Source organism: Apteryx rowi, unplaced genomic scaffold, assembly GCF_003343035.1.
Source record: "Apteryx rowi isolate R43461 unplaced genomic scaffold, aptRow1 scaffold_188, whole genome shotgun sequence".
Taxonomy (NCBI): domain Eukaryota; kingdom Metazoa; phylum Chordata; class Aves; order Apterygiformes; family Apterygidae; genus Apteryx; species Apteryx rowi.
Window position 1 is genome coordinate 1,509,546 of NW_020448174.1, and position 23,186 is coordinate 1,532,731.

General features: G+C 52.7%; 1 protein-coding gene across 1 annotated transcript; it reads left to right on the top strand.

Annotated features, from left to right (window-relative positions):
• The first annotated feature begins 1,293 nt into the window (after window positions 1-1,293).
• Window positions 1,294-18,360, top strand: CPN1 (carboxypeptidase N subunit 1). The gene is made up of 10 exons (XM_026061950.1): window positions 1,294-2,590; window positions 5,828-6,111; window positions 9,207-9,403; window positions 10,088-10,243; window positions 10,569-10,751; window positions 12,342-12,453; window positions 13,230-13,369; window positions 13,672-13,771; window positions 15,428-15,546; window positions 17,622-18,360. The coding sequence occupies exons 1-10, from the start codon at window positions 2,568-2,570 to the stop codon at window positions 17,751-17,753; spliced, it is 1,446 nt and encodes a 481-aa protein (XP_025917735.1). The 5' UTR covers window positions 1,294-2,567; the 3' UTR covers window positions 17,754-18,360.
• Window positions 18,361-23,186: the final 4,826 nt, after the last annotated feature.

The window sequence follows — 23,186 nt, forward strand, 5'->3', positions numbered from 1 at the left end:
TCTTGGGTCAAAAAGTCCAAGTGTCCAGTTTAATAAAGTCACTTCTCTGCTGCTGTGCTGCATTTGACTCAGATGTTGACTCAGAGCCACTTGCTCTGTACATGAAGACCCTAAAAGATAGGGAATGGATTTTTCCAGATATGTCAGAAAACAGTAAGATTGCATCACTTCTCTTGTTAATGCAGTTGATCTGCCTCACTGATAACTATTTGTGCCTTATTTCTGATTTAATAGCTTCTGGCTTTAATTTCCAGCCACTGGCTCTGGTACAGTTCTGTTCTTCTAGGTTAAGAAGTCCTTTAACACCATGTGTTCTCATCTTGCAAATATTTATATGTCAACCAAGTCCTCTGGGTTGTCTAGAATCTAGACCATTTGGACTTCCCTGGTCTCTCTCATCTGTGTGTCTCACAGCAGGAGGCCCTGCGAGAGCCTGCAGAGACTTGGGAGTTTCCTGGCAGGGGTGAGGCCCTGATGTCTCTGGCTTCTGGCTCAGATGTCTTTTCGGGAATGTTCCCCGGGTGGGACTTGACAGCTTTGCAGGAGCAGCCTGAGGCTGGGCCTGGTGACTTCCACAAGCTTGCTCCCTTCTCCCTTTCACCCAGGGGTGAGGGCTGAGGCAAAACTATAAGTGGGGCTGAGATTTTTGGGGGGAAGAAGAGAAAGCCTGGGTGCCTCCAAGCTCTCCCGCACCTTTTGTAGAAAGTGGCCAGTGCCCACAAGAGGATCTATGCACCCTCCTCCCCACCCAGCCAGCCTCTCTGATTTCTCTGGCCCTGTTGCAAAGAACAGTAAAACCACCTGGATCGCTGGAGTCTGCTGTTGGGAGCAGAGTGCGTGGACGTGGGGCCATCATCACTGCAGTGAGATGCTTTTTGGGTGACGTGGGTGCTGGCCAGGGCTCTCCAGCCTTTTGCTGGTCCTGGGCTCCTTCTTATCCGCCCCAGCGCTCTGCGCAGGGGGACACACTGACTCTGAGGGCTGCTCGCCGTGTACCAGGGCTGAACAACTCGTTCTGGGATGCTGGGGCTGCCGGYGGTGCCAGCGCCATGGGCCAAAGGAAAGCACGCTGAGGACAGCCGTCCGTGCCTCCTGTCGCTTGGGCTGCGTGCTTTCTCTCGGCAGCTCAGCCCTGATGGAACAGATCTTTGTTTGTTTTGATGTACACATAAATCTCTGTATCTTTATCACAATAAAGACTTCTGAACTGGTGCCAACAAAGTTTTCTCACTATTTTCCTTAGGATGGGAAGTTGCCAATAGTGGAGTGGAACTTTTGGCATAAAGGATGGAAAAGTTTCAAGGCAGGATTTCCTCTCTCGCCGTTTTTCTGCTGTCCTCTCCATCAGATTTTAAATTCCTGGTGGATGGGCAGCATCCCCTCCTGGCAAGGAAAGGCACTGTGTGCCCCTTGGTCTGGGCACCTCCTGGGGGCAGTCTCACTCCTAGGAAGGCTGCTAATGTCCAAATCGCATGTTCTTCATTGAGTTTTATCCTGACTTCCTTGGGAATGTCTCCTGAGGCATCTTGTGAACCCCTGTTCTCCGCCACCATGCACTGAGAGACTGAGGTCCTCTGTCCCCCTCTTACTCACACAGCCAGCACCGTTGGCTTGACACCAGGGCTGCAGCCCCACCAAAAACAGGAGAAGGATGTGGGGCCTCTATCCCTTGGGCCCAGGGACATATGTCCATGTGGCTCTGTGTGTGTGCACAGCTGTAGCTTAGCCAAGGCAAACACATTTCGTGTGTGTGTGTGTTTTTAAAGCACACTCCCTAATATGCTCATTTTTATGGCTCTTAACTTGAACGTTCCTCAAATTTTCCAATCTTCCTCTTGTAACAATATGGTCAGAATTAAAACTAATGCACCAGGTGGAGTCTTTCCAGTGTTGGCTCTGAAGGGATCATCTCCTTCCTGCCTGTGACCTGCTGCCTTAGCGAGCAAGCGTGATGGGGGGGAGCCCCAGGCTTGCATTCACATTCCTCTTGCTCCCACTGCTGTGGCACTGTGCATTCCCGCTCTTGCTCTCATTTCTCTTTCTGCCTCAAGGTCTTTCCATCTTTGAACATCTTGGGGAGATGGATGATTTGTCCCAGATGTATTAGCTGCATTTTCCAAATTAAGTCTTTGTTTACTTCCTGCACTGTTTCTAAGAGCTAAAGTCTCATATTGTTTGTTTCTGTCATCATCTGTGTTTTTTAATGTTTCTTAATTTGCTATTGGCTTAAAACTTCATTAGCATGTTGTTTTCCTAGAATGTAGTAAGAGCCATGCAAGGTCAGATCAGATATCCCATGCTTTGGCAGTTGTCTCTGGCTGCAGGTGATTATTTAGGTGGGTACTCTGGGAAAGAGCATGATCCTTCTCTTACAGCAATCAGTAGCTTAGGAAATTCGTGATCAAGTGTTTGCATCTGGACCTGCATAATTAACAGCTGTAGATGGCCCAGTTCTCTATGAATTCATCCTATCCCCTTAACTTTCAGCCTTTACAGGTAATTTCATTGTGCATTGTTTGCAGACCTATTTCCTTTTGTTTGCTTTAAACCTGCTACCTGATAACGAGATGCCTCCATCCTTATTTTACAGGTAATGCTGGCTAATTCTCCAAACCTAGTAATGCTTTAGATGCTCTCTCTACCCAGCCCAAATGTTGTTCATGGCTCCTTATTAGGATACAACATTCCTCCATTTCTTTTTCTTGTTCCTTTCTCACATCAGTGTAGCCCTGTTTCCATAGGGAAAGTGTTTTCTCGTGTCCCTTGGCAGCACTGTAGCTCCAATTCTGTCAGTGGCTGTCACAGGCCACTAAAAGTAGAGCGTGGGAGGAGATAGGGGAGGGGAGAGACCAAGCGCGGGGCTTGTGCTGTTTTACTATAGTCCTATCTAGCGCTCTCCAGCTGCCAAGTAACACCAGCTAGCACTGGAAATCTGCCCACCACTTTTGCGTCGCCTTGGTTGCTGAGAGCTGCGTGGAGAGCGGCTCCATGGGAACTTAGCAACCCCGGTGCAGTGACGTGAGCGAGGCAAGGGTTTCCCACCACCGCGTGGGATGTCACCGCTCCAAAATACCGCCAGGTGCGGCTTTTCTTACAGATAACGTTACCACGCTCACCCCCGGATCACTGAGCGAGCTGCCAGGGTATCCGCCACTGCTGGACGCGGATGCTTTGAAGGCAAACCCAGTGCAGTGCTTCGCTCGCTTTAATCTCTCCTTTATGCTGTTGCTCCTGCTCCAGCAGGCAAAAGGCCACCTGGCCTGGCCTTCAGCTCGTCCAAGAGCCGTCCCTGGTGGACCACTGTCTCTCATGTAGGTGTGTGGCCTTCCTGCTGCACCAGCGGCCCAGCTGCCCACCGCTGAGTGAACGAGCTCTTGTTAAATAGCTGCAACACCATCTCCTCCAGCGAAACACCGGACTTCCCCACCTTGGGTCCCTTCATCCCAAAATGTGCTGTCTCTGCAACCTGTCTCTACACTGACTTCTTCTTTTTACTCCCTTCAGTTTCCGGAGGCAGCTGCTCTGCCATACTCCTGCTTGCAATGCTCTTCMACAGCCTTAACTATTTTTCCTTGCTTTCCTACAAGTGCTTGGAGAAGCAGGCACCTCCAGTGCCATTTCTCGTTAGCTGATCTAAGATGGGTGCAATGCAGTTCCTACCTCTGAAAGCTTGTTACTCCAAGACTGACTGACAAGCAGGGATGCCGTGGGATGGAGTTTAACTGGGAGAAGGCGTTAACATGGGTATTGCTATCTTTATACACAGAATATGTGGCTATTACTATCTTTATACACATGTAATATTCTTTTTTTTCTGGTTGTCTCTGCAGAAAATAGTTCTTCAAAAATAGGACTTTTAAGATCCTTTTTTTTTTTTTTGTTGAAAGAGGACGTAAACGAGAGGAGGATGGGAGCTGGCACCCCAGCGCAGGCGCTTGCCATGCCGGGGCAGGAGGCCCTCTGCCCTGCTCTGACCCCCAGCTTGCACTGTTTGCTTTAGAGGCTACAAACAGGGACCCCCTGGTTTTACCTCTGCTCCTCCCAGGAAACAGGGGCAGGATGGCAGACTGTGACCCAGGCGGGTGTGGAGGGCAGGTAGGGAGGCACCTACACCCCTACCCGGGTGTAGGTAGGGGATGCTGTGTGGGGGAAGAGGCAGCTAAAGAAACCCTTGTCGAGGGTGAGGAGGAGGCAGCGTGGAGCTACGTGAAGGCCAGCAGGGAGGCAGCTGTTGAGCATGGCCCTGAGCACCCCAAGGAGCCTGTTGCTCGCGGTGGGGGACGGTGGCAGGAGGAGCTCCTCGCCAGGTGCTCACTAGCCAGCACGGCCCGGCCAAAGCACCTGCGGCACCCGTGTTAGCCAAGGGAGCCTTCCTCCCAGCGTGTCCCGGTGCAATGGTAAATCTTGGCTGTCTGCTGCTCGCCGCAGCAGCAATGGGACTCTTGGGCGAGCATGATGAAGATCGCTGCCAGAGCGGCTGAGTTGCTTGATTTCTAGCTCCGCTGGGCAAGGCTGCAAAGCCAGCCTGCCGCGCAGAGCTTGCCCACCTGCGGGCAGAGCACCGGGGGCTCTYGGGCAATCGCTGCCCTCTGGGGCGAGGGAGCAAGTGGCAGAGAGGTGGAGGGGAACCAGGTTCCCCAAGTTTAGAAGCATCCTGCAGCTGTATCTATCAATAGACAGCAGGGCATTTTCAGCTGCCTTTAGGCTGTTGAACTCTCTTCTGCTGCCAGGCACCCCATACCTGTCCAAGATAATTATCGTACCCGCTCCCTGCACACAGCAGGGGTGACTTTACCCCTCTGAGCCCTGCTCTCCCTGCTGGGACCTGCTCAGCAGTTAACTCCAAAATCAAACCCCATGTTGCCCCATGCTTCTCCTAGCACTGCTCCTCAGGGAGCAAGGGCTCGGGAAGGGAGAGACGGGCTGGAAGACGGCCGCCTCCTGGAGCAAAGTCTCCCTTCCCTTCCCCAGGAGATGGGGCAGGAGAGCAGGCGAGGATCAGAGCCTCCGGATCAGAGCTGACGCAGCCTGGCTGGGCTTGCGGGGGAAAGGGGGAGCTGCCAACCCTGCCAGCAGCTGGGCAAGGCTGGGGCCGGGCACGGCTGCGGAGAGCCTGGCAGCAGGGCACAGACAGATGCTCCCCGGACCCGCTCGGCGGGAGCGATCCCTTCCCCGGTGCACAGCAGCACCAAGGGCTGCGTGCCAGCCCCAGGCTCAGCGCCATCCCCACCTTGCCCCTCTCTTGCCCCAAGAAACAGGCTTGGTGATGCCGTGCGGTTCCCCGGGGGCCAAGATGAGACCGATTGCCACGTCCTGGCGTGGCGGAGTCGCCCCCAAAGCGCTCCCCTCCCTGCTTTTCCCCGAGCCCCGACTCCCGCCAGGCTCCTTCCCCTCCTGCCTGAGGTCTCCCTGTCTTTTCCCTTTTTGCGGCAGCGCTGGCGGGAGGGCAGCTCCCAGGCTGCGCCGCTCTCTCGTTCCTGTGTATTTGGCAGCCCCGAAGTCCACGGCAGCCAGTTTTCCAGCCCTGTGCTTCTTCTGCAGTGACAGTCAGTATCTTCGGGGTCCTGTTTACTATCCGGTTAATAAGTGAACTGGAATCAGTGAAACTTTCCAAACACGGAGACGGGTTTCGGAGGCGATCGCAGCGCGAGGGTGGGCGAGGGCTGCTCCCGCCGCGGAGCATTCCTGCGCGGCGCCGGGGCCGCCGGGCCCCGCGGCAGAGCCCTCGCTCGCCGCGCTCCCACCCGCGGGCCCCCCGCCCCGCAGGTGCAGTGGGCTGGCACTTGGCTGGGAAACTGGAAAGAGCTGGTTCGAGTTTGCACTTTAGCTCCTGGCAGAAAGGGAGCCCTGCGATCCGCCTCGATCCCGGCGCAGAGCGCGGCAGGAGGATGGCTCGGTTGCTCTGGCCCCTGGTGAGAGTCCTGCTGCTGCTGGAGGTGGCGGCTGCCGTGAACTTTCTCCACCACCGCTACGAGGAGATGGTGCAGGCCCTGTTCAGCGTGCAGAACGAGTGTCCCTACATCACCCGGATTTACAGCGTTGGCCGCAGCGTCGAGGGGCGGCATCTCTACGTGCTGGAGTTCAGCGACTACCCGGGGATCCATGAGCCCTGTGAGTACGGGGGGCCGGGGCCAGTGGCTCGGGCAGGGACCCTGCAGCCAGCTTGGGGACACGCACACAAACCTGCATGCACAGACTGCACGTGCATGAGCTGCAGCTTGGCCCAGGCAGGTATTTTGCACAGAGCTCAGATTTTTAAACTCGGTGCTGCAGCAACTTTTGCCCTGGGGATCCTGACAGGTGACCCAGGCTCGGACCATGCGGGCGCCATGCGTTGCAGCAGGCTCACATGAAAACCCAGGCRAGTTCATCCCGGCACCGCCACGTCACTCGCTTGGCACCTCCCATACCACCCGCTCCCTCCCAAAACACAGGGTCRCGCAGGGAGGGAGAGAGGCACAGGCGGGAGGATGCATAGCGGTGCAAGGGAAGAGTGCGGCCCTCCCTCCCCAGCCCACAGCAAGGTGACAACCTGCACAGCGTGCCGTGAGCCAGCACTGGGCTCGTGCCACCCCGCCAGCATGGCCGGGCCACGCGGCACCTGAGGCGGCCGGTGTCAGTGATGCCACGTGGCCCCGCCGAGCCCTTGGCAGCACCGGCCCCTTGAGCTGCTGCCGYGCAGCACGGGGAGCAGCTGCAGTGCCCGGCTCAGCCATCAGTGACTGGCCCCGGGATCGAGGGTACCAGCTGGCAGGGCATTGCACGGGGCTCTCTTGCATCCCTCCTTGTGCCTGCTGGAAGAGATGCAGACTTGGCTCTGCCTCCTTTTTACAGGAGCTTTTTGCCCTTTCAAAGTCTGGCTCGCTTGCTGGCACAGTTACGAGCAGGGTCTGACAAGCCCGGGCAGTGCAGAGCGCAACCTGCTGAGGAGTCATGCGGAAAAATGCTGGCAGCGCTGCAGGAGCAAGCGGGACCCGCACCTGCGGTGCCCGCGCCAGCGGAGCCGCGCAGCCAGCGCCGGCTGACCCTGCACACCGCGGCGGCTGCCCCGGGGCCGGGACAGGCAAGGGAGAGCAGCCGGGCGTGGGGCTGGTGGCTCCCCTCCGGCGGCCACAGGCATTGCCCGCAGGGGCTCCTGCAGGTGGGACAGGATGCTGCCCCCACCGAGCGCGCCAGCGCGGACGCTCATGCAGTGCAGCAAAAGCTGCGGGTGCTGAGGGTGTTTCCCTGCTCTTTGGGGGCAAGGAGCGAACAAGGGGTGCTAGACACTCCCTTGGATTTTATACTTACAGAACCACAGAAAATCAGATGGAAAGGGCTTAGGAGGTGACCTAGCTCTTCCCTAGCCCTAGGCAGGCTCAGCTTGACCTGCTCCATGCCAGCAGCCCTGCAGCCGGGTAGCAGCAGGGGCATGATATGGTGGCAGCCTGGACTTCTTGCCCAGCTTGTATCTTGGGCCATCCTCAAAGCATGACATTTTCAGCCTGTAGTATGAGGGCTATGGGAATCTGTGGATGCCTTTTGAAGGCCATGGAAAGAAACTAAGAAAAGCAAGCCTAGAGTCAGTGGACTTGCATGCAATAATTAGGGTTTGTGTGTCCGTGTGGGTAATGTTTATGGGTCTGCAAGCTGAAAAAGGCTGGCAAGTCCTGCCAACAAAGCAGAGAAGGAGTCCCTGTAGAGATTTTTTTTTTTTTTTTTAATAAAGGCTGCACATATCGCCAGGGCATTTTTATAGATTTAATAACTGGATTACTTAATTAAATCAGTTCTCATTTCTCCTGAAATCTAACCAAGTCAACACATGTTGCCTGCCTGCAGTGTTCTTTGCTGAGCCACAGCACTCAGAAGGTCACAAGCAAAAGACATGGAAAAGCAAAGTCTTTTGGCTGAATTAGAATTTTTTTAGAATCTGGCTTTAACATGTCTGGAAACATTGCCTGCTCCCTGCACAGTGAAGTCATGAGGAGATCTGGATCCAGCAGGCATCTGGCTAGTGGAGCTGTGGTGACTTTTGCCCTGGGGACCCTCACAGGTCACCCATTCTCAGACCATGCAGGCACCACACATTGCAGCAGGGCTGGATGCTGCCACCACAGGCGTCCTTATTGCTACTGGTGGCTGAAAAACTGATGGTGCAATGTGAGTCTTGAGCTGCATCAACCCAGCATTTGTACTGACGCCCTATTTTGTCTTTACCCTTTCATTTGAGACTTGGGCTCCCTTTTAACTGAATGCCCCTGGTATCGCTCATCTTACCAATGCTGATTCCAGTTTGCAATGGGACCTTTCTTCTCTCCCAAGCGACTGCCTCAAAAGCTTGGCCTGCCTGGGGCAGGGGAAGCTTAGCCCAGCCCTCACATGCTGCCTCTCCTTCGGCAAAGCAGTGAATGCTGCTCTGTGCATTCGTAGTTTGCCTGCGGTCTCTAAATCTGTATTTCAAGGCCTAATTTTAGAAAAGTCAGTGGCAAGAGACTTTTTTTCATTGTACTGCAGCTTCCTAGGGGATAGTCTGATCTGTATTTACCACCTCAGCTGCTCAGGGCTTCTTCAGGCTCTTGCGCGTGTCCTGAAGGAGAGAAACTACTGCTGCCCCTCTCCAGCACCAGGCACAAGAGTCAGAGGGCTGAAAAGCAGCAGCCAGAGGAGAATGTGGTTTTGCAGTGAAAGACTGGACTAGCCCAAAGCCAGGGATTGATCGTATCCTGCAGAGTAACCTAAAGCTCCTTAAAGCTTGTGGAGCCAGGAATGCAGCATGCTGGTGAGAGGTGCAAACAGCCAAGCACAGAGACAGGAGTAAATGGCCTGTCCTCTCCTCTCCTGCCCACCACGTACCCTGGAGGCCTCCTCAGCGCTGGACTTGGAGCAGCAGCACACCTGGCTGGCCAATGCTCCCCGGCACAGTAGTTACCTCTCCCCAGCCCAGGGACACCAGAAACACCAGAAATTATACATCCTCCTGCTTATTCCAAAGGCAAGCAGCAACTCAKTGCCAAGCCTGGGCTGCTCCTGCATCCTGTGATGAAAGAGAGCGTAGCCCATAAGAGGACTGTGCTGTTTTCGCTCACTAGCGTTTGCATTTTCCAAGGGAAAGGGACATTTCACACCATTTGCTGGAGGGTTCCTTGGGCTCTCTATGGCAGGAACTGGCTCTTCCCTCGTTCTGGCCCCTGCTGACGGTACTGCTGCTCTCTTGCTTTCTCCAGTGGAGCCGGAGTTCAAATATGTTGGGAACATGCACGGGAACGAGGTGCTGGGCCGCGAGCTGCTGCTGCAGCTCTCCGAGTTCCTGTGCGAGGAGTACCGCCGGGGCAACGAGCGGGTCACACACCTCATCCACGACACGCGCATCCACATCATGCCCTCCATGAACCCTGATGGCTATGAAGTGGCTGCCAAGCAGGTACCAGGCAAGCGATCGCCTCATCCAGCTGGGTAGGGGTGGAAAGCCCTTCAAAACATGGGCTCTTGTGGGTTCCCTTTCATCCACTGCTAGGGGAGGGCGCATTCCTCCTCTCCCTGCTGAATTTGGCCTCCTCAGCTGACATCTCTCTGCTCCTCACCTTCCATGTCCTACCCCAGGTGGACCTGGCAAGCTATAGTCCAGCTTCCCACATGCAAGCCCAGGATGCCAGGTCTTCAGCACCTGGTCGAAGCACCCTGGCAGTGGACAAGACCCTGCCCCAGGCTGGGGAGGTGGTAGGGAGGAGACAGCTGAATGCCACTGTCATGAGCAGATTGGGCAAGAGGGCTGCGTGGGGCAGAAAGCCTCCAGCCCCCACCCCTCCAAACCCAGCCCATTCCTTCGTGTCAGCAGCCCTGGGGGGGACAGCTTGTTCAAGCTCTTTCATCTGAGGCATATTGTTTATTTGGCATGTGCCTTGCTTTGTGACCCTGGAAAATGGAGATATTGTTATTGACTGTCCTCTGTCAGTACCAATATTCTTTATTCTCCTGCCAGCAATAACACGCATGTTGTGACTCAAAGCCACCGGAGAGCCGTTACAACGGCYGGTCTCTGCAGCTCTGACACCCAGCCTGCCTGCCTGCACTGTACTCACCTGGCTGATACAACTTTGCCCTGCAGGGCCCGGACAGCATCGGGTACTTGACTGGGAGGAACAACGCCAATGGAGTGGACTTGAACCGCAACTTCCCCGACCTCAACACCTTCATGTACTACAATGGGGAAATCAGCGGGCCAAACCACCACATCCCTCTGCCAGACAACTGGAAAAGTCAGGTACCAGTCTGGGATGCTGGGAGTGCTACAACATCCTCCTATAGGGGCCCAGCACCCAAAAGTTATACACTCTCCTTTACCTTGCACACAACTTGGGCATGCCTCCTGCATGCAGAGAAACAACCTGCTCCTGCCCTGTATCACAGCTCGCACCTCTATCAGGTGCAAGGGCTGAAGCAGACAAATTGCCGGGGGGTCTGACATGACTGATCATGCCACAGCCTGTCGTGGGGCAGCAGCTCAGCCCAGGGGCAGCTGAGCCTGTCTCCCTGTCCTCAGCTTCATCTCTGCAGTTCTGCTCTCATGAGCCCTCTTCTCCTTGCAGGTGGAGCCGGAGACACTGGCTGTGATTCAGTGGATCAGCAACTACAATTTTGTGCTCTCAGCCAATCTGCATGGTGGAGCTGTGGTGGCAAATTACCCCTATGATAAGTCTCAGGACCAGCGGTTCAGGAGCCACCGGCGCACAGTTAACACACCTACCCCTGATGACAAGCTGTTCCAGAAGGTGAGCAAGGGCCCTCATGGGCAAGGGCTGTTTCCACAGCCCCGGCAAGGTGGAGATGTGAATTTTTCTAGGTCATTGACTCGTTGCAGGAGCTGAGCCAAGAAACATGTAGGCAATAGCTGTTAGCACACATGGCATTTCTGATGGCCACAGACTTATGGGCCAAGACAGGCCAGTCCTGCCACAGGCAGGTCCCGCAACCCAGGTAGGCTAATCTCAACCCTCAGGAGTCCCTTCCTCTTCTATGCCATGCTTGATTTCCCCATAATTCTGATGCCAGCAGTGTCTTCAATCTCGCCATCAGCCCCACTAGCCAGAGCTGAAGCTTGCTCCCTGCTTTACTAAAGCTTCGTAGTATGTACCTCTGTGTGCAGGCTTTTCCTAGAGAGGTAGCAGGACTTGGCTGGAAGTTCAGTGAGAGCAGGATAAGGGAGGTCAGTGTCCTACAGGGAGTTGTGGATGGGGAGGAATAAGGTACAGAATGAAAAGAGCACCAAGAACATACACAGAAATCATGGAAAGTCTCAGTACATGGTGCTGATCCTGCTAGTACTAGCTGAGGCCTGTGGTTTTTCTCCATTGTTAAAATGTCCCAGAAAACAGTGTGTTCGGTCACTGCTGCCATTAGGAAATACAGGAATCCTGCACAAGAATAAGCAAGTTTGTATTAGAACAGTTAATGAGAAAAATAAGTTTGAGCTGGAGTTCAACCATTTCTGGAAGCAYAGGCGATGGAGGGGCTTGCCAGGACATGCTGTGATGAGGGCTGCACTCACACCCAGATGTAGAGAGGCTGCAGTCAGGGGTGTCGGCTAATGATAMCCATATAGCCTCAGAAGTCAGAAATGTAGTGAAGTAACTGTTTTCCTGCTGACAGGATGAGATTACACCAGCATCTGAACTACRATACAAGGGTGTAGAGTTTGCATTAGAAAATGCAGACACTGGTCTCTCTTAAACTTGGTCTTATGCAGAGGACAGGCTTTGGATCCACTGTCCCAGTTTTGAACCTGCCTTCATGTCCAAGAATAATCAGTAATCTTTGATAAGGGCAATAAACAGCAGGTGCCAGAAACAGACGTTGCCCAAACCCTTTCCTAGTACAAATTCCTCTGGTACAGATGATATTTGCCTCAGGATTGACACTGGTTAGTCTTCCTTGCACAGAGCAGTCTGGGTACTGGCTCCCCCCACTAGTGCGGTTTGCTGCCTGGGGGCCTGCATGGTTGGGGCTGAGCACCTCTGCGCTGGCCTAGCACCCTCCATTCCCCCCATCTCAGTGGGAGCAAGGCAGAAGCCTTCTGCAGTATCAGCAAGCCTCCAGCTTGCCCGATTTCTGCTCCTCCTCCTCCTCCTTCATCTGCCTACMTTTCTTAGAAGTCCTGGTCACCTTGGGTTGGATTTCATGGCAGTAAAAAGTAGGAGCTGGCCTGCTGTCTGACTTCCCTCGCACACGTCCCAGTTAAGACTGTCTGTGAGCGGGGATGTTGCCCCCAGACCTGGCGTGGCGGCTGGGTAGCAGTCAGCCAGCACGGCTGCCAGCTGCCTGCTGCTGGAGCCACGACCGGCTGCCGGGTGCTCTCTCTGCAGCTGGCCAAAACCTACTCGTACGCCCATGGCTGGATGCACCGAGGCTGGAACTGCGGGGACTACTTTGCCGACGGCATCACGAATGGGGCCTCCTGGTACTCGCTCAGCAAAGGTAAGGGCTGGATAGGAGAGCAGCGCCTGCAGAAAGGCAGTGAGGGGAGAGGAGAAAGCTGGGGACGGGGTGGGGGGGAGTCTCCGAAGGGGTAGAGAGCTGGGGGGGACCCCAACACAAGAGCTCAGGGACAGTGCTGGGGAGAGGGCAGGGAAGGGCTGTGGCAGTACTGTGACCATTGCTAGACACCCTTTTGGTGTCTACACCTCAGAAGGGACAAGGGAGACTGGAAGTGGCTTGAGAGAGAGCAAAACAAAATATCTGAGGTCTGAAGAGACCTGCCACGTGCTGACAGAATAAGGCAGCATTAATCTGTCRGCGCATTCGAGAATGCTGTGAGGTAACTCCATTAAGGCCCAAAACTGTGGATACGAGAAAGACATTTCTTATAGCTGCCGGCTCATGAAAAATCCTGTAAATGAGGAAATTGAAAATCAGCAATTAGGAAAAAAAAAGATTGGAGAGTAACTGGAAAGGGAAGCATAGCCCCTGAGGTGTGAAACCTCCCTGAGCTTCTAAAGGCAGAGAAATGAATGATCTGCCTGAAGGAAAGAGTGAGACAGCCATAACAGGATGGGACTGCACAGGGGGGGGAGCAAGAGCTAGTCCCACTGCTTGGAAGGAGGAAGGCTGCACCTGCAGAGGAAGGAAGGAGAGCGGAGCTGTTCTGGTAGAAGATAGATACGGGCCAATAACCTGGGACACGGAAATGGGGAGGGAAAGGGGTCTTGTGTTCCCTGTGGGCCTGGCCATAGGCTCTTCTTCTCTCCTTTCAGGCATGCAGGACTTCAATTACCTCTACACCAACTGCTTTGAAATCACCCTGGAGCTGAGCTGCAATAAATTCCCCCCCGAGGAAGACCTGGAGCGGCAGTGGATGGCCAATCGGGAGGCTCTTGTTGCTTTCATTGAAGAGGTACGGAGGCAATCCTGGGACCCTCACCCTTCCCTGTAGATCGGTAGGCCCTGGTCCCAATGGTAGGAGACCAGCAGATGCTGGGTGGGAGGGAGGAGAGTCACAGGGATTGCTGGGTGCACTGGAAGGGGTGTTGGCAGGCTTTGGAGAGGCTGTTGTGCCCTGGACTGGCTCTGCCRAGGAGCCAAGGGTGCGGAGAAGGGCAAAGATGTCCCCAGAGCTCTGCTCTCCTCCAGTGCCCAGCGATAGCCTCTTGAGCAAAAGAAGGGCCGTAATGCAAGAATCTGTCTCTCTCCCTGCAGATTCACCAGGGCATCAAAGGGATGGTGTCAGACGAGAACAACAACGGCATTGCAGGAGCAGTGATTTCTGTCCAGGGGATCAGCCATGATGTCACCTCTGGTGTGTTGTTGATCCCCTTATATCCCATTTGGATACAGCCTCTCTGAGGCTATCTGGGCTATATGTGAAGGGGTCAGCAGGTGAGGCCATAATATGTGTGGCCAGCATGTTTTGCATCTTAAAAGCACTGGCTGTGAGAAATTAGCAGTGCACAGAGTATCTTACTAATGCTGCTGCTTGTGTGTTGGACCAGGGAGAAGGTGGGTTCATTGCATCCGGACTGGGTCTCAGGGGATGCAACTGTCATTTGGGAAGGGTGAAAAACTGAAATTGTTTTCCTGGTTTCATCCTTTTCTCTAAATGGTCTMTTTTCAAGTGCAGGCATACTGTGTGGCCCCAGATCATGTCAGATACCTGTTTGAACAGAGAGGGTAAAGCTGTAGCTAAGAGGGTAGGGACAATCCTCTAATGTATAAGAAATGATATAGTCCATAGGAGCSAAGACAAAGGTGTGGGGGGGGAGGTGCAGCATGCACCCGTGCTGGGTGCTATGTGGACAAAATAGAAAAATGGAGAGGGCTTAGGAAAGAAAGAGGTGAGATTTGGAAAGCAAACCTCATTCTGAGGGACTTCAGAAGCTCCTATTTTATCTGAGAGAGGAAAATACACTTGTATAATACCAAAGAGAAGGTTGAAGGAACAACTTACTCAAGCACAGAAGTATCTACACAGAGCTCAAATATGTGATAGCAAAGGATGCAACAGCAGAACAAGAAGAAAGGCTGAAAGTCCAAGCCAGACAAATTTAGTTTAGCAATGAATGGCCACTTCAGTTTAGCCAAATTGTGGTGGTTTCTCCTTTGCTGGCAGATTCTTAACTTCCTTTTCATAAACACGCTTCTCCTATTTGACCAAACAGTATGGACTGACTGCACAAAATAGCCAGTATTCCAGCTCTCCAGAGGTCAGACAATCAAATCATCAAAATTCCTTCTGGCTGTTGGTCTGTGACTCCGTGGCACTCTGATATTTGGCAGTTACTATGCCAACCTGCATAGGCATGAGGGGASTGTGCAAGAGATCACAGAATCACAGACTTGCTGGCTGGAAGGGCCCTCCAGGGTCTCCTGTCTGACCTCCACTTGTAGTGGGATTATCCCTAGCACTAGACCTGATCAGACATCACTCTCTCCAGCCGAGTCTTGCAGATCTAGAATGGAAGAATTGGGCAGGAGAGCAGCTGAGCTATTTTTTGACAGTTCCAGCRGGTATCATCTAGCTGATGAGAGACTAAAACCCTGCTGAAAATCCAAAGATGGCAAAATTCTAAGCAACAGGAATTAAAGATTGTATTATGCATAAGGAGTCATGGAGCTGTGAATGCTTAGGTCTGCTATTTCCTGACTGRCAGGTGCTCAGATTTGCAACTTCAGTGTTCCTAAGGACAGGCACAGCTAACATTGCTGTACCATCCCACTTCATTTGGCATTTACTTGCAGACTTCTACTGGGTAGCACTAATGAGCTCTCACTTCCAGGCCACCAATGTGCATCCAGCCTAACAGTAGTCAGCRAATTTGAAAGAGAAGCCCAAAATTGCCTGGATTTTGGAGACTAAGCATCCTAGAGGAAATATCCTCAGCAAGAGCCAGTGAGATATCTTTTACACTGCTCCCTGTGCATCCTGACTGCTTTCTCTTCCCATCTTATGTTTTAGGTGATATGGGGGACTATTTCCGGCTGCTGCTGCCCGGCACTTACACTGTCACGGCCTCTGCAGAGGGTTATCAGCCCCAAACAGTGACAACAACAGTGGGTCCAGCTGCACCTTCATTGGTGAGTCAAGCTGAGCAGTCATGAGGGTGTCTCAAAAGGTCTTCATCCTGGGGAGAAAGAAACACAGCAGGGGATGTCCAGTGAGCGTTACAGAAAGGGGATGCGAAGTAAAGCATAGCCAGTGGCTAGAGGCTGTCTGCCTTGATAGACGTAGAGCTCCCTGCAGTTCACAGAGAGGGATGGGCGAAGGCAATGCCAGGTGCCCTTTGATCCCTTGCAGAGAGCCCTCAGCTGGACTGGGCTGTTGTGCTGGCTCCTGTGTCGCTCTGCCTCTTGGCTGTGGGGAAAAGTGGGGCTGTGTCCAGCCACTGGCAGGCTGGCTGGGGCACCTGCTCCTTAGCTCTGCCTCCCTCCTCCCCACTCTTTTCAGGGTGTGATATTTTGGAGGCAGCATCTATCCCCTCAGACTCTCCTAGCCCCATTACTCCATGGTTTCAGTTCTCTGCCATTATCTGCATCCTGCCCTGGGACAAAACACATTAGCAGACTCATAGCAGGAGGCTGAGGTCTGCTCTTCGCCCTGCCAATGGCTCCTGAGACAGGTAGGGGCTGGTGCTACCGAAGAACAGCCAAGCACCTTTGGGAGACAAAGTGGGACCAGGTGCTCTGGACAGCAGTGTGGCTCCTGCAATGCTCTTCCTAGGACAGGCTGGACAGCTAGAAATTGGGTTATAAAAAACAGTGGCTGGTGATCCCTGCCCCTCGCTGTTGCCTTGTGAATGCAGTGGGACCTCAGATGCAGTCTCTTTGGAGGCGTGGAGGACTGGCAAGAACCCCCTGATTGTGGCATCCTGACACACATCATATGCTTCACTTCATGTACTGGTCAAGGCTCTGCCTTAAATACATTGCGGTGGTTCTCCCACCTTCCTTCTCTTCATCCCACCCTACCCAGCCTCTGAAGTTCTTCCAAAGCTGCCCTTTTCTTAGGGTTAGAAACCTTTTAATTTTCAGCCTAAATTTATTCATGGTCAGTTTATCCCTATTTGTTCCTATGCCAACATTGTGCTTTAAATAGCTCCTCTTCTTCCCTGGTATTTATTCCCTGATGTATTTATAGAGATCTGTCATGCCCACTCCTAGCCTTTGTTTTGCTAGGTTAAGCATCCAGCTCTTTGGCTTTCCTTTGTAAAATTGATTTTGCTTTTACCACATTACTGTAGAAGACTTGATTTGTTCTCTGATGGTCTGATTTGCAGATCTCCCCTCACAGAAGCCCACCTGTCTCCATTTCCCTCCATCCCTAGAGCACGTTGTACCCCACTTTCACTCTGTCCCTCCCACAGGGAACCAGTTTCACCTTTCTGTGTGGTCTCCTCATTCCCCATCTATGTGATGCTGTACCCTGCATGTTCGCTAGTCCCCTTCTCTCTCCCATAATTGCTTGCACTGCTGTAGTCTACTCCCTCTCCTATACCCTCCTGCAGTTTTGCAGGCACTGCTGTACCCCACCAGTCCAGCTTCCTGCCTGGCCTCCATCCCATTCCCACCATGAAGGGATTTGCATGTCTTGTTCCACCTCTACCCCATAGCCATTTTTTTGATCTTTGTTTGGCTGGGTGTTTGTTTTTTCCCTGGAATTTTTTGCGTAGATCTACTAGAAGCACTTGTTGCTGAAAGACTGATTAAACAGGATTCAGCTAACCAGGTACAACTGAAAAGGTCTGTCTGYCCTACATTACTGTGTGTATTAAATATTCACAGAGATGCAAAGCAATGCTATTTCTCTACTCTCTGATGGGAAAAGATGAAGAAAGAGCATAGCTCAGTCATTTGTCTTTCACAGCTCATCTTCCAAACCGTCCTACGACATTCCATTGCCCTAGGAGCAACTCCCTGCATAAGAAATATAGCTGTTTGTTGGTACGAGATTTTCCATGGGCAAATTGCTTTCAGCTGATTTAAGCACTGAGTTCCCATTGTATCATAACACTAGTCGAGGCCCCTTATTGGCAATGCTTGTCTTGGCCCAAGAGTTAGTTTACAAGACTAGCGGCAGGGGCAGGGTCCTGTAGAGCCCTGAGCCAGCAGGGGACACACACTGTGTTACATGGTTATTTTTGTTCTTTCTTCAGGTGCATTTCCAGCTCAAACAAGATGTGGTGAGGAAGCTCCCAGAGCGTAAAACCTCAGGCACACGCACAAACAATAAAGCCCTTCAGAAGAAGGTAGTGCCAAGAGCCACCCACCGGGGGACCCAAAGATGAAGACAGCTTCCTTGGCTGAGAGCTGGGGGAAGCCATTTGTACGAGGCCTGGCTGATGACTCCAGCCAGTGAACTTTCCAACAGTCCAGCAAGAAACTAGCCCAAATTATTAGGTTATTAAATGAGGAAGTATTTAATCCCTGAGCAAACAGTGAAGTCATTCACAACAGAATGTGCCTAGGCTGCAGTTCCCAGGGCAGAGCATCCGTAGCTGCTGAGCTGCTCTCCTGCGCTCAGTCCAGCTAGGTCAGCTCTGCTCCCTTTACTCTTGGACTCAACTCAGTTGCTACAGGCCACATAAGGTGTTCAAACACTGGTGCATAGCAGAGAATGAATCCTGGCCCTGGTTTGACAGCTGGACTCAAGCTGGGCACACAAATCCTGGCAGGGCACACAAATACTCTGGGTGTGAGTCCCATGCTTCTCCCTCAGCTAAGGATGGGAGCTATCTATATGGGAAGGCAAATTGGTAGATCACTTTTAAAGCAGTTTGAGAAGTGACAGCTCTGAACACAGTTTGTGTCCTATGCATAGCATAACTATCGCTGGTTAGCAACTCCACAGGTAAGAATGCAGCACTGGGATATGGTGTTCCAAAGTCATCTCCTGGCTGGTAATGCCACATTTATTTTGCTGCGCAGATGGGACTTTCTGGTAGCTGGTTTGGATTATTTGTAGTCAAACTGGCTGAACCAATACACATCGGCAAAAGCAATGGATTATCCTGTCTCCTTATGTCTTCAGTTCCAAACCAGATGGCTTTCTGAAAGGTCTGCTCTAGCCAGCACAAGCTATTAGTCTCAGCATAGGCAATACTAGGTGAGATCCGACAATCAGTGATAAATAGGAGTGCGAAACAGGTGACCTGAGGGTTTTTTTGAAACAAAGTCTCTGAACCTAGGATTCTGTCAATGTGCAACAGGGAAATATAGATGCATGACTGTGATACTAGCAATGTGCCGCGTCGGCACAGAGCAAGCCATGTGAGCTGTAATTGGGTTAGAGAAGACATGTTCCACGGTTCAGCAAGGTGGGGTACTGCAGACTGAGTCTTAAAACACTGCTTACAATGTCTGAGCAGGTTTAGAGTCAAGAGTGGTGAAAGCAATGCTGGATATTTCTATGGTAAAAATATCTAAGCAGGCAAAACCCTTCCGGCATTCTTTATAGAAATAAATAACTCCAGGGGGATAAAGAGCCCCTCCCAAGTGCCCCAACAATTTATTTTCCCTTGGCTGGTTATCCATCTCCCCTATATAGCCCTCTGTTGTACAGGCTCTCTCCATCTCTCAATCCTGTCCAGAAAGCATTCCCCAACCATCTCCTGAGCTCTTCCTCTTTTGTAGACTTTTCTTCATCTCTTGTGAGCAACCTCTGCCACCCTACTCCATAGGCAATATTCTGCACTTCATCCCTCACCGACAAATCCTCCATTGTCTCTGATACGTGAGGCTAGCGGCATTTTCTGCCCTAGCAGTGTACACACACTCTTGTACCTCTGCTAACAGAAGCTGTTTCTCTGCCATGCCTCCTCCTGGGAAGGCAGAGTGGCCTGGTCCTCAGACTGTCCCTTCCAGCTGTTGCAAAGAAGCACCACAGAAACGGTAGGGCACACCACCATGGCTGTCAGTGATTTCAGTCTGTACAAGCCAGTGTGGGCCAGGGACGCTGGTCAGTTCCACGTTCATAACCAAAGCTGAATTCAGATTCTCTGCATTTTTCTCTTTTGGTGTTTGGAAGTGAAAAAGGACAGCGAGGCTGAGGCATAACTCCTTTGTGGTTTAACATCTCTTCCCTGGGCCAAGCCTAGCTGCCTCACTCCAAGGTCCCCCGTCTGAAGCCAAGTGTACATACATATTCACACAGATGTTTTTTCAGAGGACCTGCAGGCAGGATGAGGAAGGCTGGCCTGCTCTGTCTGTCCCACAGCCTGGCCCCATGCTGCTTGCAGAAGGGTCCAGGTTTTGCCAGGCGTCCAACCTGTGTGCAGGAGGGTACTCCTTCCCCTCAACCATGGCACCGGCTCAGCTGGCTGAGCTAACCACTCATCTCCAAGGATATGCATGAAGCTGAGACTGAAGAAAGGGCTCCCAGGGAGAAGGCCAGAGCCTACAGGTGGGATCCTGCTCTGGTTACAATGCTGGCTAATTCAGCTGGGGGCTCCCTGGGCAGGGTGATGCCTCTGCCTGCACAGGGCTGCCCATGCCACCAGCATCGGATGACTGCCACAGGTCACCTCACTGAGCCTGATGGCTGCAGGGTGCTCTCATGATGCCCTCTTGTGGCCCTAAAAAATGTAATAACAGAGCAATTCCCCTTGCTTTCCAGGGCAGACTCAGAGGAACTGGGATTTCTTCTCTGTTTGGAACAGGGCAGCCCATCCAGGAGGCCAAAGCACTCACCTTTGCAGGCTGCTGTGGGGTCAGCAGTGCAGGAGCAAAGTTGAGAGTCTTGGTGGCGAGCTTTTTGCCTTATAAAACAGTTCCTACAAGATGCAACTTTCTGGAGGAGTCTCAGTCTCTCTCTCTCTCTCTCTCTCTCTCTCTCTCTCTCTCTCTCTCTCTCTGGGCTGGGATTTGTTCAGCTTCATCCAGAGTTTGTTCTCCTCCCAGCTCTGAATATTTTTGTGTTGAGCAGTTTGGTAAAGCTCCACTTGGCCATGGTCAAGCTCTCCACGTGAAAACATGGTTACAAAATGTTTCTGAGGCACCACTCTCTTGAGCCTGCCTCTCAAAGGCTTGCCATGAACTTAGCCCCAAGTGTTGCAAGAAGCGTGGGCTAAAACAGTGCTAAACTTTTGGACGTAACATCTGCAGCACGATGGTTTCACATTCATTTGAGACTCAAGTCAAGGCAAAAGCAGTTGATAGGTTTGTGTCAGAAGAAACAGTAAACAGTCAATCCTTCCCCATCCTTTCTGGGCCACTAATGATTTTGTAGACCTCCTACCCCGCTCCTTGTCCTTCTTCCAGGCTGAAGAGTCCCAGCTTGCACAGTTGTTCATTGTACAAGGTCTGTTCYGTATGAATGAGCATCCAAAACTTTTTCAGGTCTCATTTATCCTTTTTGAGACAAGAGGACCAGAACTGCATGGAGAGATGGTATAAACAATGTGAAGCTGGGCCCAGAAGAATGAACCAAACTTTTACAAGCAAGACTGTGAGGATCTTGGGATGAGCAGGAACCCCAGCGGGGAGAGGGACTTCTTTCTCTGTGCATGCTGGTTTCTGCAGCTGGCATAAAGGAGGCAGAAAGTGGGAAAATACAGACAGCTGAACTCAAAGAAGAGTGAGGCAGGTTTTGTGGGGATGCCAGGAGAGACGGCTTGGTCATGGCAGTGACCTGAAAGGTTGCAGGGGGGGATCAGGATGATGAACTCTCTAGCAATACTGAGGTTAGAAAGGACAGAGCTAGAAATGGATGATTAAATGAAGAGCAGTCAGCAAACTGCTTAGTGTAAAAGTACAGGGAGGCACATCTTACAGCAGAAAATATAAAAGGCTTTTGTAAGTGTGTAGCTTTTCTTGGAACACCGGAAAAGTTGAACTCAAAGCCAAGGAAAGGGTTGGCTGGAAGTGAAAAGGGCAATGAAAAGCTCAGAGCAACCATGTAAGTTATAGTGAAGGTAAGTGCGTAAGAAGAGGGACATAAGCCTGCACAACTGGATACTTTAAATCCAGTGCAGGAGTCAGCACAGTCTTGCAGGTGGGGTCTCAGAGCTGTGACTGATCCACAGGCCTCAGTGTCTGTTTGAGGACCTAGTTCCCAGAAAAAGCTTCACAGTTTTCCTTGGATGATGTTACTTCTGTATTGGCGTGTATGAGTTTAGACCAATTGCGTTGCTTCCTGCTAAGGGGCTGTGCACTCTTACCCAGAGGTGCCACTGTACTCACCTCCCATCCTTTGCCCCCAGTTGCATTTCTACGTTGTTGTCATTGCAGTGCCACAGCCCTGTGGACATGGACATCTGCATGATCATTTTATGGTGCCCAGGAGAAGGCAGCGGAGCTGCACCAAGCTCACCCCTAACTGTGGGTAGTCTGGATCCCATTCGTGGCTCTCGCTGGCTGCATGCTATAAGCACAGAGAGATTCCAATGAAGTTACGCACAGCACCCAGGTCTTTCTGCTCATGAAGCACCAAGTGGGAGCCTTTCATCCGGTGGAAGCATACTGTTGGGTAAACATTAGCTTCCCTGGGCAGTGTTGCACTTCCCTGGGGCAGAAGATGATGTTACTCATCTTTGCTCAGGCTAAGGTCCTCTAGAGCAAACAAACTGTACCTGCTGCATAGTGAATGGGGTGCCCTAGCTCCATTCATTAGATAGTCTCTCTGCTGGGAAGAACAGCAGACTTTTGGGCCAGGAGGAAAACAAGTAAAGCTCTCTGTCCAGAGCTGATGTCCACCCTTCAGCTCCAGCAAACCATATTTCAAGCAAGCATACCTGTAGGGAAGAGAGTATCCAGCTCCTTGTGCAGCCTCGGGCCCTCTGCCAAGAGCAAAGCAACCGTGCCAGCCGTGGTGGGTCCCAGCATCAGGAGACGGGGTTGCAGCTCCTGTCCTGTGCACGTACTAACACGTACAAACACTACTTTCACAGTGCAGCTTGTTCTGCACACCCCAATCCTTGCTGGTGGCCAGCCAAGCAGTGATCTCGCTGGTTGCTATGGAGAAGTGTAGCTAAATGCACAGGCAAGTGCCAAGCTGTGACGACTGCACCGAAGGCTGAGAGACGTGGGGCTTTACAGCATGTTGCTGAGGGATGGTATCCCGTGAGGCACGAAGGCTTTTTTTGGCCTGCCAGGAAAACCAGTGAGGGACCAACTGTACTTGGTGCGTCCAGCCTCTACGTGACATGTGCAAACCACTCTTCCATGTTACAGCTTTCTGCTGGCCAACTATTTGTTTTTCTTCATCTCAGTGCTCTGGAGTGATCTTACAGTGCAGCTAAGCAGCAGGAGCCAGCTCCTAGCAGCAAAATCGGAGGTTGCACCAGATGGGCAGCGTAGACCCACTCCCCCCATGTTTGGATAGAAACCAGGTGCAGGAAACAGAGCCCCAGCGCTGGTCGTGTCTGCAGGGCAGCCACGCTTTGCAGGGAAGCAGGTGCTGAAGAGGGTTCGGGAGGCAGCTGCAGAAGCTGGCCTCGTGCTGCGTAGGGCTCCCGGGCGGCCTCTCCGCTCAGGTGGGGGCACTGAGCACCCCCGCCAGCACCAAGGCAGGCTTGTGGCACGCAGGCACTGGCGCTCGCAAGTGCTGGCTGTCTGCCTGTGCCCAGGCCGCCGCCCGCCCGCCTGGTGGGCTGTGTGCGGGTGGAGGCCGTGGCCACGCGTGCCCCACGTGCGAGCGGCGTGTGCGGGCACACACCGGGGCAGGCAGCCCGCGTGGGGCCGCGTGTCCGTCCGCCAGCCCCTCCTGTGAGCCCGGGCCCCGC